Source organism: Ipomoea nil, unplaced genomic scaffold (assembly GCF_001879475.1).
Source record: "Ipomoea nil cultivar Tokyo-kokei standard unplaced genomic scaffold, Asagao_1.1 scaffold1250, whole genome shotgun sequence".
Lineage (NCBI taxonomy): Eukaryota > Viridiplantae > Streptophyta > Magnoliopsida > Solanales > Convolvulaceae > Ipomoea > Ipomoea nil.
Window position 1 is genome coordinate 1,911,360 of NW_017617678.1, and position 14,787 is coordinate 1,926,146.

At 37.7% G+C, this 14,787-nt stretch overlaps 1 protein-coding gene across 1 annotated transcript; it reads right to left on the reverse strand.

Annotated features, from left to right (window-relative positions):
- Positions 1 to 4,945: 4,945 nt before the first annotated feature.
- LOC109184177 (actin-related protein 4-like) lies at positions 4,946 to 14,295 on the reverse strand. The gene is made up of 20 exons (XM_019334225.1): positions 14,188 to 14,295; positions 13,989 to 14,080; positions 13,648 to 13,776; positions 13,495 to 13,568; positions 13,279 to 13,359; positions 12,943 to 13,003; positions 12,732 to 12,781; positions 12,057 to 12,111; positions 10,604 to 10,681; positions 10,436 to 10,489; positions 9,903 to 9,956; positions 9,726 to 9,786; positions 9,234 to 9,285; positions 8,928 to 8,994; positions 6,882 to 6,944; positions 6,710 to 6,772; positions 6,219 to 6,281; positions 5,907 to 5,971; positions 5,533 to 5,601; positions 4,946 to 5,401 (listed from the first exon to the last, which is right to left on the reverse strand). The coding sequence occupies exons 1-20, from the start codon at positions 14,198 to 14,200 to the stop codon at positions 5,356 to 5,358; spliced, it is 1,290 nt and encodes a 429-aa protein (XP_019189770.1). The 5' UTR covers positions 14,201 to 14,295; the 3' UTR covers positions 4,946 to 5,355.
- Between the last annotated feature and the right edge of the window lie 492 nt (positions 14,296 to 14,787).

Below are 14,787 nucleotides of genomic sequence, written 5' to 3' on the forward strand. Positions count from 1 at the left end.
GTCAGCAACTCCTTTCAGGAAATCCATAAAAACAGGTTAATCTCCAAGGGTTGCTGCCAGGCAGCCTCACCTGAACATCAATGTGGTTCTTTGAGTAGCTTATCAGACTAGCAACACCTCTATCCCGCTATAACATTGTCAAACCTCCTCCAACACCACAGCTATCCACATAAAACAGACCTTCAAAATTTAACTTAGCCTTCAGCCAATCTGCATGATCACGACGGGCCATAGTTTCCATTAAAAAGACAAACATTGGCTTGACCATAGCATTTAAGGCCTAATTTCACGAACTATATGTGGGTCGTTGAAACCACGACAGTTCCAACATAACGAACTCATTGGGATGGGCGGGACTGGGCTACACCCAAGGTTGCGAAAAATCGTTAGGCGCCCGATTTACTTTTTTTATTTTTTATTTTTTATATATTTATATTTTGTTTGTTTTGGAGTTAGTGTTATACAAATGTCAAAATGTAAAGGTTTTGAATCAGAGTGAGAGAGACACGTAGAAAGGTAATTGAAAAAAGAAACATTCCTAGCCTTACACGTAGACAACCTATCTTTCGATTTTAATATCACACCATTCAATCCTGTGAGTTCGTGAGAAAACAGAGAAAACAAATGGTGAGTTTGTGAGCGGTCGTCGGCGGTGTATGCGCAGTGTGCTCCAGCATCAACAACCGTCGTCGTGAGAAGGAAGATTGTGAGCTGTCGTCGGCGGTGTGTTGTGCGCAGTGTGCTCCAGCAGTCCAGCAGTCTAGCTTCAACAGTCATCGTCTAGAGAAGGAAGATCGTGAGCTGCCGTCGCCGCCATTTCCGTCGTCGTCGTCATCGAAAGAGGATAAATTAGAGAGTGCTCCTCTTCCGATGGACTGTACGGGAACGTCCGGCTTCAACAGCTCCGGGAACGCACTGTTTGTTGAGGTGGAGATGGAAGGAAACTTATTGTTTGTTGCGTCGGAAATCAGAATAAGCTAAAAAAAAAAAAAAAAAAAAAAAAAAAGGTTTGCGCCGGTTAGGCGGGCTAGGCGCCGCCTAGACCGCCCGGCCGTGGAGGAGGCTGATTCTGGCCTTCCTCGCCGCGGCCGGGTAGCGCATAGCGCCTAGGCGCGATTTTTGCAACACTGACTACGCCAGCTCCCACCAACTACAAGTTTTTTGACACCATGCGCTCAATTTCCATAGGTACATTCGACACAACATTTTGGTCCTCCATAGGTACATTCGACACAACATTTTGGTCCTCAACTAACCCTGTGCGTCGTCGTTTTTGGTCCAAAATGGTAATACCATCCTCTGAGCCGTTCATGCACGCGTGGGATTCCATGCATATTCCAGTATCAATAATTTCCTTATTAGAGGAGGACTTACCATGCAAGGTCTTCGGGTGTTTCTCATTAACCCGGATGGCAAGTGAATCAACAACAGGAATATGAAGATTCTTTCCTTTCATGTCATGGTCAACCCTCCTTCTGGCGCAACCCACTGGCTACGCTCCGATGAGGTTTCCGGCGCGATCCATCTCTGCCCAGCCGTTGGGCTATTCCTCTGACCCCCCGCACGCGACTCAGGACCGTAAGGCTTATCAGTGTTCACATCCCACCCTTGTACCATCTTATGGAAGAATTTGTCACCATGTCCAAGCACTCCGCAGATGAAACAGAAGGCTAGCAAACGTTCACACCGGAATTCCACTTTTAGCCATTCACCATTATCCTTTTTCAGCTTCATACCCTTCTTAAGAGGCTTCAAAACCTCAATCTCTACTCGAATCCGAAAGAACACACACATTGCACCATCAAAGTTGCACTCGTCTATTTTAGTGACACGGCCTATAAATCCACCAATGGCCTGCAGAACTGCCTCCGAACAGAATCCAGTTGGGAGACTATGAACTTGAATCCAAAACTCTGCACTAGTGTTGGTCATGCTTCATTTTCCACTCAATCTAAATATTTTACATTGTCTAATGTTTTGCATGTTACTGGGCTTACTACGTCATTATTGTCTGTTCAATGTTTTGCCGCTGACAATGGTGTCTTTTTTTGAGTTTCACCCATCTTTCTTTTTCGTGGAGGATCTCAAAACCAAGGAGGTCTTAAAGGGAATCGCTCGGGGGTCTCTATTCGCTACTTGTGTCTCATTCTAGCCCAATTGTGTTGATGTCTGCTCGTGTTTCGTCTTCAACTTGGCACGATCATTTGGGTCATTCTGACCGTGGTGTATTGAGTCAGATTTTTAAGTCTTGTCTAATTATTTCGTCTTCTATTAGCTCTAATTCGTCTAAATCCTCCCGTTTTCCCTTACCCCGTGTTAGTTCATCTAGTTTGCATGTTCTTGATTTAATCTACACTGATGTTTGGGGCCTTGCGCGCCAATGTTATCTTTTAATGGTTATCGGTATTTTTTTTATTTTGTGGATAACTTCTCTTGCTTTACTTGGTATTATCCTATGTGTCTCAAGTCTGACTTATATGTTATTTTAGTAATTTTTGTGCAATGGTTGAACGTTTATTTTCTTGCAAAATTAAATCCATCCAATCTGACTTGGGTGTGAGTACAAGAAGTTGGGTTCGTTTCTTTCTACTCTAGGCATTATGCATCGTCAGTCCTGCGCTTATACTCATGAACAGAACGGCCGTGTTGAGTGTCAGCACCGTCATATTGTTGAGACGGGTCTCACTTTGATGGCTCAAGTGTCCGTTCCCTCTCGGTTCTAGGACTTCGCATTTGAGACCATTGTTTCTCTTATCAAAAAAAATGTCTACTTCTGTCATGGATAATATTAGTCTACACTTCAAAGTTCATCATTCTCATCCCTCTTATTTGTTTCTTCAAGTGTTTGGTTGTTTATGTTACCCATGTTTGTGTCCGTATAACCGTCATAAAATGGATTATCGTTCCGCTCCTTGTGTCTTCTTAGGTTATACTGAGCCGTGGTTATCGTTGCATGGACCTGAACACTAATAAGATCTTTGTGGGTAGGCATGTTGGTTTGATGAAAGTGTGTTTCCCTTTGCTAGCTCTTCTGCTCTACAGGTTGCTCCCGTGCCTCCGATTACGCCGTGGGGTGTAGTTCGTTTATCACGAGATGGTGTGCCTCCTCCGGACTCATCACAAGTTTCTCATCTAGCTGCGGTGGCGCCGGTTGACAGTGCGCCTACTGCTAGTGTGCCTGTAGTGGATCTGCGGATTGCTCCGGGCTCGCGGTAGCCTCCGGGTGCTTTTGGTCATCCAGCACGCACTCACCTGATGGTGTTGCAACACATGATTCTGGCTCGTGATCAACATGCAGCCTTGGTGTCTTAGGCGATTCCACCAAAGCCTACATGTTTTCACAGGCTGTGGCGTATCCTGAGTGGTGTGAGGTGATGGAGCTCGAGTTTAATGCGCTGTTGCAGAATAATACATGGCGGTTGGTACTTGCTTGGCCCGACATGAATATTGTAGGTTGTAAGTGGGTGCTCCGTACTAAACGAAAGGCTGATGGTTCTATTGAGCATCACAAAGTTAGACTGGTTGCTAACGGCTTTAATCAGTTGGCTGGTCAAGATTTCTTTGAGACCTTCAGCCCAGTTGTCAAGCCCACGACAGTTATGTTGTTTCTCTCACTGGCTCTTTCACAAGACTGGGTGATCCGGTAGCTAGACATCCATAATGCCTTTTTCAACGAGTGCCTGGCTGAGACTGTTTACATGTGTCAGCATCCAGGTTACTCGGTTGCATGATTTTCTAGTCTCGGTTGGTTTCTGTCCGTCTCAAACTTATGTCTCTCTCTTTGTTTATTCTGTTAACGATGTTCAGGTGTATATTCTATTTTATGTGGATCAATGGATGATATTCTCATAATGGGAAGTGACTCTACTCGTGTTTTTGAGTGGGTGTATAGGATGTCCTTTGTGTTCAAGGTTCGTGATATGGGTGCCTCGTCCTTCTTCCTTAGCATTAAAATAGTCTCGGTGACGAATGGATTGCTACTCTCTCAAAAGCGGTATATGTGTGACATTCTAAAGCGTGCAGGTTGACTATAAGGCCTTGGCTACCCCTGTGTCACTGACTCAAACCATTGAGTCCTCGGCTAAGCCGTATGCAGATCCTATATAGTACAGAAGTCTAGCAGGTGCTCTACAATATCTTACTGTTGTACGTCCTGATCTCTCCTTTGCTATTAATAAGTTGTGTCAACACATGCACTCGCCTACTATGGTGCACTAAGCTATGCTCAAGCGAGTGCTTCGGTATGTCAAAGGTACTTTGCACTACGATTTGCGTCTTCGGAAGTCTGTCTCCACGGAGTTGCATGCCTTCACTGATTTAGACTGGGTTGCCAGTCCTGATGATCGCAAGTCAACAATTGGTTTTGCTGTTTTTCTAGGAAGCAACCTGGTGTTGTGGATGTGTCAAAAATAGTGGACAGTAGCACGTTCACCTAACGAGGCTGAGTACAAAGCCTTAGCGGATGTGTCTGCTGAATTTTCATGGTTAGTGTCGTAGCTGGGTGAGCTTGAAATGCCTGTCTCGGTTCCGCCTAAGCTCTAGTGTGATAACCGAGAGCTACTTATCTCTCTGCCAATCCAATTTTTCTATGCTTGTATGAAGCACGTGGAAATTGACTACCACTTTGTTCGTGATAAAGTGGTCAATGGGGAGCTACATGTTAATTTTATTTCTACTAAAGACCAACTTGTTGATATTTTCACTAAACTGCTAACGGGTTCACGTTTTGCATTCTTATGTGACAAGCTCAATGTTGTGGCTAACCAAACTTGAGCTTGAGAAGTATTAAGAGTCTTGTAGTTATACTTGTGATAGGACTCTCATTATGTATTGTATTTATATCTTGTACAGTTCAATTGTTAATGTGATTCTCAGAATTCAGTTCTCATCATTGGAACTAGAACACAGGAGCGGGAATTTTAACAATTTGTAGAACAAGTCAATATTAAGGCAAGCACAAGTTATTTACCCAGAAAATAACTACTGTACTGCTTCCAGTATCAGTTGACAAGTCATGGAGATCAAGTAACTAAGTAAATACAAATGAACTCCAATGATCAAATTACACAGAGAAATCAAGTTTTCTACACTATCAATTGTACATTATGCCTCAATAAGTCTTGCGCTGTAGAAACTACACCATTAAAGGCAGATCAGTTTTAGATTGTTGAAGCTTCAAAAAATAACGCAGTAACCAAGTTCACAATGTCGTCTAAATGGGCTACAATGGTGCCCGGTTAGCAGGGAAACTACATCAATTTTTTGGATTAGTGTGAACTAAATGTACATGATTTTCTCATCAAACAAAGGAATGATGCATTGCAGGAATAGCAGTCCTGCTGAAACTGGTGCAAATTAAGGACATTTCCTTTGAACAAACAGAGCTCCATGTTCTTCATACCTGTTGACAAATTGAGTGGGTTATATGATAGGATAGTGCCATCTTTGTTGCAAGTGCACAACTATATCCCAGAGAATAAAAATACGGGAAATCAGTTTGTAACTAAAATGTTGCATAAATGAAATACTTACTCAGACTTTGAAAACCACATTTGCTGAAAAGAACCAAGTGATGCCAGTATACTGCCCCCTATCCATACACTGCATATACATATATGTTGAGAAAGATCCATTTAACTTGAATATTATGAAAAATTGAATTAAAACTAATTCCATTCAAACCTGCCTCATTAACCGAATCAGACACAAAATGGGATGGAGGGAGTAATTGAATTAAACAATAGTAAGCACAGAGTGAATTCAAAGAACTGAAATTTCTTTGACAGCCATCAAAAGAGGCAGAAAACGACCACTATTTGAAGTGGATTGATGGAAAATTTTTTGAAAAGAAAAAGCAATGAAGTTGGTCAAAAATAAGGACAGAGAGAAGGGATGTAAATCCCAACCTGAACCTCCTTTCTGTTGCATTTCCACTTGCCAGTACTTTGACTCTTGCTGCTTGTGGAGATTTCTGGAAACGCAAGGAACAAGAACAACAACAGTATGACCAATTCAGTCGAAATAGTTAAAATATAAAATTATTTCCATGAAGGGAACTATTGCACACCATATATGCAACCGGAGTAATTTCCTCAAGCAAGAGAAATTTATGTGGTTTCTGAATTTCCTCTAGTTTAACACACACACTGCCGTGTATGTCAATATATGACTACACAAATGTAATGTAGTGAAGAGAGAGCCTCAAGGGAAAACAATACCTCAAGCAAGTCTTTCTCAAGACGTTCTTTCAATTGTTGCATTGATGCTGTTCCACCAGCAAGCTGTACGAGAACAGGCAGCAGCATATAAGCTATACTACTATGTAATCAAAAAGTTCAAAACCGAAGAATGGGTAGCCACCAAAGAAAGGGCAGTCATAGTACCCTAGTTTTTACTTAAAAGCATTGTGATGGTAAAGTATACCACACCATCAACTAAAAATATGTTATTAAATAAATGAAACACTTCTAGTTCAGATATCAGGGGACAAGACAACCATGAAGGCACAAACTAACAATAGAGTCCCATAAAAACAAGAAAAGGAAAAGAAAAATTCAAAAATCAAAATGTGAGACAGTGAGAGTCCAAATAACGTTTCTACTACAGTCAACTTCCATGAAATAAAATTATGCGGAAAAAATATAAGAGAAAATACGAGGTCCATACACGTACAAGTAATTAGAAGATTATAAAGTACTAAAAGGTTTACCAATATACTGCTATAGAGTTCTCTTCGAATATCCACATCACTCCTATTTATACTCTCGATGACCTGAAAATTTTTAAGCGTAAATGATTTTTCCAAAAGGATGAATTAGTGTTTCTTTGGCAATCTTTGCTGTGCTTATCAAAGCTCATGTTGTTAGATATAAAGGACTTACCATTTGTGGCAGGCTCCGGAGGGAAGCAGCACTCTCAGCAAAACTTTCCATACCGGGAATGGTCTGAGATCACACATTGATCAAAAAAATCCCAAAATCACTATCCAAAATGCAACATATTGGTCAATTACAAAGTTAAGGGCAACCACATCTGTGGTTTTTTTGAGGTTTTTTGCAGAAAAAAAAATTTGCGAAACAAGAAGACAACTGATGTGAAGCATGGTTTTTGAACAAATTTTTCTCCTGCAAATTCATGGATTTTGCAGAAGGAAAAAAAACAAAAAACAAAAAACAAAAAAACGCCGCTTGGTGCACATTTGAGGCGCACTTCACGCCCACTGGGGCGCGGTAGAGTGGCCGCCAACTGGCAGCCACTCTGACTGAACCGTTGGTTTTCTTTTTCTTTTTTTTTTTTTTTTTTTAAATTGTCAGAATTTTTTTTTCCTTTTCTTTTTCTCTCCCATTTTTGTCTCTCTCCTACATGGCATTCTTAAAAATTGTGCAAAAACTCAACTAGTGTGGATGCTCTAAGGGCATCCTCAATAGTTGGGAATTTTACCCCTAATTTTTGTGGGCCCCAACATCCACCTCATCATCCACTATCTCACTCAATCACAAAATCTCTTCTTCCCATTAGTTTGAAGCTTTTTCACAACTTTTTGTGGACCCACCATTTTATCTCCATATTTTAATTATTTCTTTATTATTTGATTTAAAAATTTATAATTTTAGAGGTAAACATAAATGATACGTAAAAATAATACGTAAATTAGCATACGTAAAAATTGCAAGCTTTCATTTCCAAACTTATAATTAAAATAAACATAGTAAGCCTAATTAATAAATACGATAGTTATAAAATGAAAATTAAACAACTAATTGCTTAAAAATTAAATTACAAAGCGGTTAAAAATAAATTCAAACGCATAAAAATAAAAATACAAAGCGGTTAAATTAATTGTCGTTGTTGTTCCATATATGCTCAACCAAATCCGCACGAAGTTGATGATGCAAATTGAGAGAGTTGAATGAATTGAGAGAAATATAGAAATTGAGAGTAGGATGAAGTGTTAAAAATTGGTGAAAGATGTGTTATTTATAGCAAATAAAATGATAATTATTAACAAAAAAAAAAAAAAAAAAAAAAAAAAAACTTATAAGTTGGCAAAAATAAATTATGGCCGTTGCCAATACGCCTTGGCGGGCGCGTGTGAAGCAGAAAGGGTGAGACTCACCTGCGCGTCTCACCCTTCATTTGTTATTTTTTTTTTTTTTTTAAATTTCTGACAAATTTTTTTTTTTTGCAGGAGAAAAATGAAGCTTATTTTTTGCCATCCCATTAGTTCAAAAGCAAAAGTAGGGGATTTTACTGTTTCAAAATGTGGGTATGAACCCCCTAATGGGGATGCCCTAAGTTAAACTGACAAAAAGTACTACAACCTGTCAGCTGTCGCAAAGTGAAAAACTATTTATAAATTAAAAATCAAAATGCAAGTGCATCAGTAAGGAAGACTGAAGACATCATATAAAAATGGACTAGAAAAAAGAAAAAAAAAAATCATATCTCTAATAGTTCCCTGAACTCCTGAAGCATCTAATGAAAAAAATATGGCACTGACAATGATTGCCACCCTTCAAGATACAAAGAAACAGAAGAATAATTGGATCTTATGGAAAAGATGGAGCAAAACACAACCCTGTTTGGTAAATGGCTGTAAGCTGTTAGCTGATTGTGTTAATTAAAGGGTATAAATAGTTGATAACATTAGCTGATTGTAGAAAAGTGTTTGGTAAATTAGCTATTAGCTAATAGCTGTTTGGTATAATTTCTTTTCTCAAAAAGCTAATTGAAAAAGTTGCTTGGAGTAGCTTTTTGAATTTTAGCCTTTTGGAGTTGCAAAAAGCTAATTAAGCAAACATTTATATTGATATTTTAACTAAATCAAACAATTAATAGTGGTCAAATAAGCCAAAATTGGCCTATAGGCAAATTTTTTACCAAACAGGGCCATTAATCAACACAGCGTGAATCTTAATTACACCAACCCGAACCAATGATGGATTGAATAAGATGTCAGGAATCTTGAATCTGTCTGCACCAATTTCTATTGTCCTGGGACATAATACAAAGCAAAGACAATTTAGCGACACTAATACCAAGGATTAAAAAAAAAAATCAAACAGCAGTAAATTCATTTCTGGCAGAGGGCAAAGATGTCTCTGGCTGAAACCAACTAGAGATTAAAATAGAATCAAGATAAAAGTAGGACCAAGACACTTCAAACTTTTGGCGTTGAAAGAAAGTGAGATCCAAATGAATTGATAAATCACCCTCAGAGATCATTAACTTACTGCCCATCAGGAAGCTCATAAGGTGTCATCGGAATATTCGAGTATGAAGTATCTGCAGGATACGAAGTAACAAAAGTTGGAAGTTGTAAGACCAAACAAGGTATAACATATGTACAACAATGAATTTAAAATGAACCAATAAATACCAACAAACCCAAAATGTATCACCCTTTTTTGCTTTTAGGTTAAGTTCCAATTATATCAGGTTGTCATAGGTAGCACATGTACAATTGCATAATGCAACTAATTTTCTAATCTATTTTTCCCTTATAGTGGTCTGAGTTGGATGAGAACTATTTTAAACTTGGTAGGAAACTTGATATTTCCACTAGGGAACTACCAACTCTGATGTGAATTTACTTTATCATCAAAGAAGCATGCACCATCAGTTACAGAAGTTCTCACGGAAAATTGCTGATAAATGCATGATGATCAAATTAAAATAACAAATGACAGAAATTAGGAACAATCCAACATAAGAGGAGCACAAACCATCATATGGAGTATCTGGGGCTCGGCATACACATTCTTTGATGTCACCAGCAATCACTTTCTGTGATAAGAAAGAACATTTTAGTACAATAACAATTTTTATATATACATACACACACACACATATAAAATAAATAATTGCAATAATTGCATACAGAATTCCAACAAGTAAATTACCTGGTAATAGAGTTTGTAACTTTGGGTTGTATTAGGAAAATCAAGATCTACCATCTGAATGAATAGCAATAATAGGAGTGATTTAAGTTAAAAAGGAAAAAACAAATGGATTGATAGCACTAAACAACAATACTAGCTTCAGAATGCAAAGATTCCAATTAAAAGCTTTTGTTTGGTGAAGCATTATTTCAACTTCCAGCTCCCAATCACAATGAAAGTGTTATTTCTTAACCACGCAGTATGATTGTTTCCAGAGTCTGAATCACAAGTGTACGCACGCTTGAAAAAGAAAATAACTAGGCTCCCAAGTTTTCTTTAGTTATTTGAGAAGAGAACAAATAACTATAGCTTAAGAAAGAGTTCCCCTCTAGGCTCTAGGGGAGAAGTTTCAGAGTATAAGGTTGACATCATGTAGGCACACATAAACAAAGAGGAGCCAACCTAAACTTCAATGAATTAGAGGAACATAAAAGCAAATGCATAGTAAAATACGGGTGAATTACAGAATTAACAATTAAGCAATAATGAATAACCTGAAATTCTCCTGGCCGGATTTCTTTTCTCCTGAAAGAATATCGAGGTTTTATCTGTAGTGTTGAGCACAGGGAGAAAAAGGAAATGAGCTATCGTAGTAAGATATATCTGGATCATCTCAATTATTCATGTATTAGGATGTAAATTGAAGCAAACAAGTTACTCACAACAATGCCCTTTTGTTCCAAACTTCTCATCAAGGCTTCAGTAAGCACTTCACCCCCTATAGGAGATGTAGTAACAGCCTATTGTAAAGTATGAAGCATAGAGCATTCATTAAAGACAAACTTTGAAAAGAGAAATAAATTACAAGGTAGGAAAACAGATTAATAGAATTCTGGAATGATAGAAAATGGAAATCAACCTATAAGTCAGCATTTACAACCAATTCCACTCTGAAACACGTTAAGATTACTAGCTCAATAGACCTTGTGCCACACCCTCAATTTGCACACATTATCATCTTTTTAATTTATTTTAATTTAATCAAAATTATATTTATCAGGAAAATAGGAAAATGAAAGTATACGCAATAAACAAAGGAAATTTCCATGAAAAAAAAAAGATTATAACAGTGAAGGGGGGAGTAGATTCCTCAATTCCAACCCAATCCTTATTGGCATCTTTGATTCATAGAATTTACCAGGAATGGGATGGGAATCCCATGGAATTGCCAATACCTTTTGTTTTCTATTCCAGGGAATGCAGTCCAAACCCCTGGCTCAGATTTGCTATTTTATAAGACAAAAACACCCTCCTTTGTAAACCTTTCCTTTCTACCCTCCATCTCTTGTAATGCCAGGAGGCAGCTCAGGATGGCTAGAAGTCGAAAATCCTGCTAGTTTTGTTAATGTTTTTGTGGAGTTCACAATGGTCTCAATCTAGGTGGATTTGATGGTTGCAGTCCAGATTTGGTGTTTGCAGCAGTGGGTTTCATGACAGTCCAGGGCTCATTCAAGATGATTGGCAGAGGTTTTTCTGTGGTTCAAGGTGGCTAGGTTACATGCTTCATGCTTGAGACAATTCTTATATTCAAACAGTAATAACAAAAAAAAAAAGAGTATAAAATAGTGAATACATATGCATCTTTAAATGTATATATATTTCCCTTGGTTATCTATATTAAATAAATAGGATTTCTTCAATTTAATCTGTGTTCTCTAAAATATATTGAGGTCATCAGATTCAGTCTTGAATATGGGTATTTAGGCTATTTGATGGTATAGTCCTTTTCCATTCATTAAGCCAACCAAACTCTAGAATGTTATTCCTTGTATACTCCGTGTTATTTTTTATAAGTCGAACAATGAGATAGCCTTCCTTCTCTACTCTATTGACTTTGAAATTCTATTCATATTCCCCTTGTTTTCATTCTGTTGACCAAACAGGCTGTTAAATATTTTCACCTTTCATAAACAAAAAAGCACAGCCAAATGTTCATTCCAGGATTGGGAAATCTTATTCTCCCTCTTCAGGAATTCTGCATTGGTTCCTACCCTGAACTTTCAGTTCTTCAGTTTCAACCTCATTTCTAGGACTTTAACACCCAATTCACCTTCCATGTGTTCAGTCAGTAAGCGACCTCTATCAAATGCATTTATACATGTTAAAAGGAAATACCCTTTGAAGAACATATCCATCATGCACAGGAGCAATTGTAGTCGACCCTCCACCACTGAACAAATAGAATTAGAAAATGTTAAAGCAAATATAGCATAAGATATTAGTAAAATGATGTAAGCAAGAAATTCCATACCTACAGATAATTGTGTAACATTTCTGTTGGTGAAGTACTTAATTAGAAATTTAACAAGTTAATAATATGTTTTCATCCAAATAAGCTAATATATTCAAGCAATTTTGGATTTTATTTCTAGATAAACTGATTTGTGAGTAATTGATATGATTAAGGAAATATCTTTATTATTAGAATTGATTTATTATCCTTACTATTAGAATTGATTTATTTCCTATAGAGATGGGAAATAATTATGGTAAGGAGCTTTAATGATTCTCCTTTCCTTTTTATGTTTTACTAGTCTTTGTAACCCTCTTATATAAAGGGGATTTTCATTCTAATAAAATAACAAGCAAGAAAGAAGTTAAGTTAAAATCAAGAGGTGGGAAAACTCTCAAAACGTTCCTATTATCTTTGTTCCTTAAATTTATCACTCAACATAGACAACCCCAATAACCCTAATCGCCCTTTGACGTGTGCTTTCGCCCGAGAACATAACAGTAATGTCCAAGAAGTAACCAGGACTGTTGTTTTACAATAAGCTCATAATCTCCTACCTATCTATCACCAGAGAGGTGGCACGTCCTGATGCAAAAGATGTCAGAACCTGGCATTAACAGAAATACAACCACCCATGTAGCAGTCACACACTTGATCATAATCTCATACAAGATTAAGCTAAAATGAGAAAAGAAACAATCTGGTTTTAATACATCTTTGAGGCAATTTATGTCAAACCAAAACAGAAAGATGGAAGCATGAACTCACTGGATTTTTGGCCAAAAACAAAGCAGGGACTTGGTATTTTTCAAACATAAGCTCTGCTGCCCTGTTAGATAAGTTGTTGCTCAGCTGCAGTCTTTTATTATAAGAATAATATACCAAGGAAGAAATATATGCAAGCATTGGATAGCTTTGTTGAATAATGCTTAGTTATTATCTCTTATTTACAAGTTCAAGCATCAGGAATTAACAATGGGAAACAATTGCCTGAAGTAGACAGCATTATTCTTTAAGGTAAGAACCCTTTCAGTTAATCATTGAAATAATAAAACGATTTAGGTCATACATGACACAATGAAATAGTTTTGACTGCAAACTCACTTTTCTCTCTGTTGTTGAGTATTAGAACATGGCTCAGCCAGAAGCATGGGATGCTCTTTAGGATCTATCAACAAGCATTCCCTACAAGTGAGAAAAGTAAGGAACCTTGTGTTTTAAGCAAGAAGAAAATAGGCTGCCATAAATTTTCCAACGCAAGTAAGCAGTTAAACGTAGAAAAACACAGGGAGCTTTTCAAGAAAACAAATGGTCTAGTACCTAAAGGCATGGTCCCATATGTTTTCAACAATTTCCCAGTCAGCAACTATTCCATCTTTTATGGATGGTAATACCTAATGAAATAGCCAATCATATAATCAGATAAGATAAAAGTTATAACGTTTCCCAAGCATTAGAATTTTGCAAGCTGACCTCCATGTAATCCCTGCGGAAACCCAAGGCTTGTGATCCTACATACAATATGCCCTTACTCTTGGATTTAGAATTATTATCTGGATTATCGTGATTGTCAACTTCCATTTGATCAATTGATCCAACAATCTTTACAGAAGAGAAAACAGTTACCACTATTTGAAGAAAAACCATAGACTTATAAGAAACAAAATTTAGTATATAACTAAGACCAATCACAAGACAGTTCATATAACTGACAGTTATTAAATACTTAAAAGCCCTAGCTCTCACACTTGCATTTACGTATATACCAAAAAAAAAAAACAGTAAAATTGTTCGTGGGTGTAGCTGTAACTTACGGAAGGGAAGACGGCTTTGGGAGCATCTTCGCCGGCGTAACCAGCCTTGCAAGTGTGAGAGCCCAAGTCTACGACTATGGCCGAAACTTCATCTGCAGAATGTAAAAATGAAAACGTCAAATGGGTTTAAGCAAACACACAGTAGAAGTACCTCTCGGCCCCCGCCTTCCGCTGAATTACTCCTTTCTAGAGACTTTACCTCCTCCGTACATCACTGTAGAGCTTGAGCTCCCGGAGATTGATGGAGGTTTTTCTCTGTTCTTCTTCTGCTTCGGAAGCCCCTTCTTCTCTGTCGTGGACTATCAACGTATCCCGCAACTGTTATTGCATGGACCATGGTCCACACAAGTTGCATGGACCATGGTCCAAAACTACACCGTTTGATCTTAAAAAAATAAATAAATAAATAAAAGAATTCGCAGCTTTAGTTTAACGGCATTAGAATGCGTTTCCTTCTTTCACTGGTCATTGTTTCCCTTTCTCTTCTGCGATTTCAATCTATCAAGCACGATTCTTTGCTTCGTTCATCGACTCTGCGATTTGCTTCGTTCGCCGACTCGGCGATTTGCATCTTTCTCTGTGATTTTTCTCTTTCTTAGAATTACTTCTTCTCTGTCATTGAATAGGCATCTTGCATCATGGATAATATCAATGATTCAAACAATACAGTTAATGCGATTGAATTAGATGATGGTATTACAGGTATGTATATTATTTATATGTAATTTAGGTTCGTTTTTAATTTGAATTTTGATTTATATTGCGTATTTTTTATATTGTAGAAGATGTCAATGCTTTG

Bases quoted from the DNA above. Each gene is read 5' to 3' on its own strand.
- LOC109184177 (XM_019334225.1), bottom strand. The intron at 13,777-13,988 runs GTAAGTTACAGC...TCTTCTGTAAAG, and splicing joins CCAAAGCCGTCTTCCCTTCC to ATTGTTGGATCAATTGATCA. The intron at 6,773-6,881 runs GTAAGTCCTTTA...AAAAATTTTCAG, and splicing joins TCCGGAGCCTGCCACAAATG to GTCATCGAGAGTATAAATAG.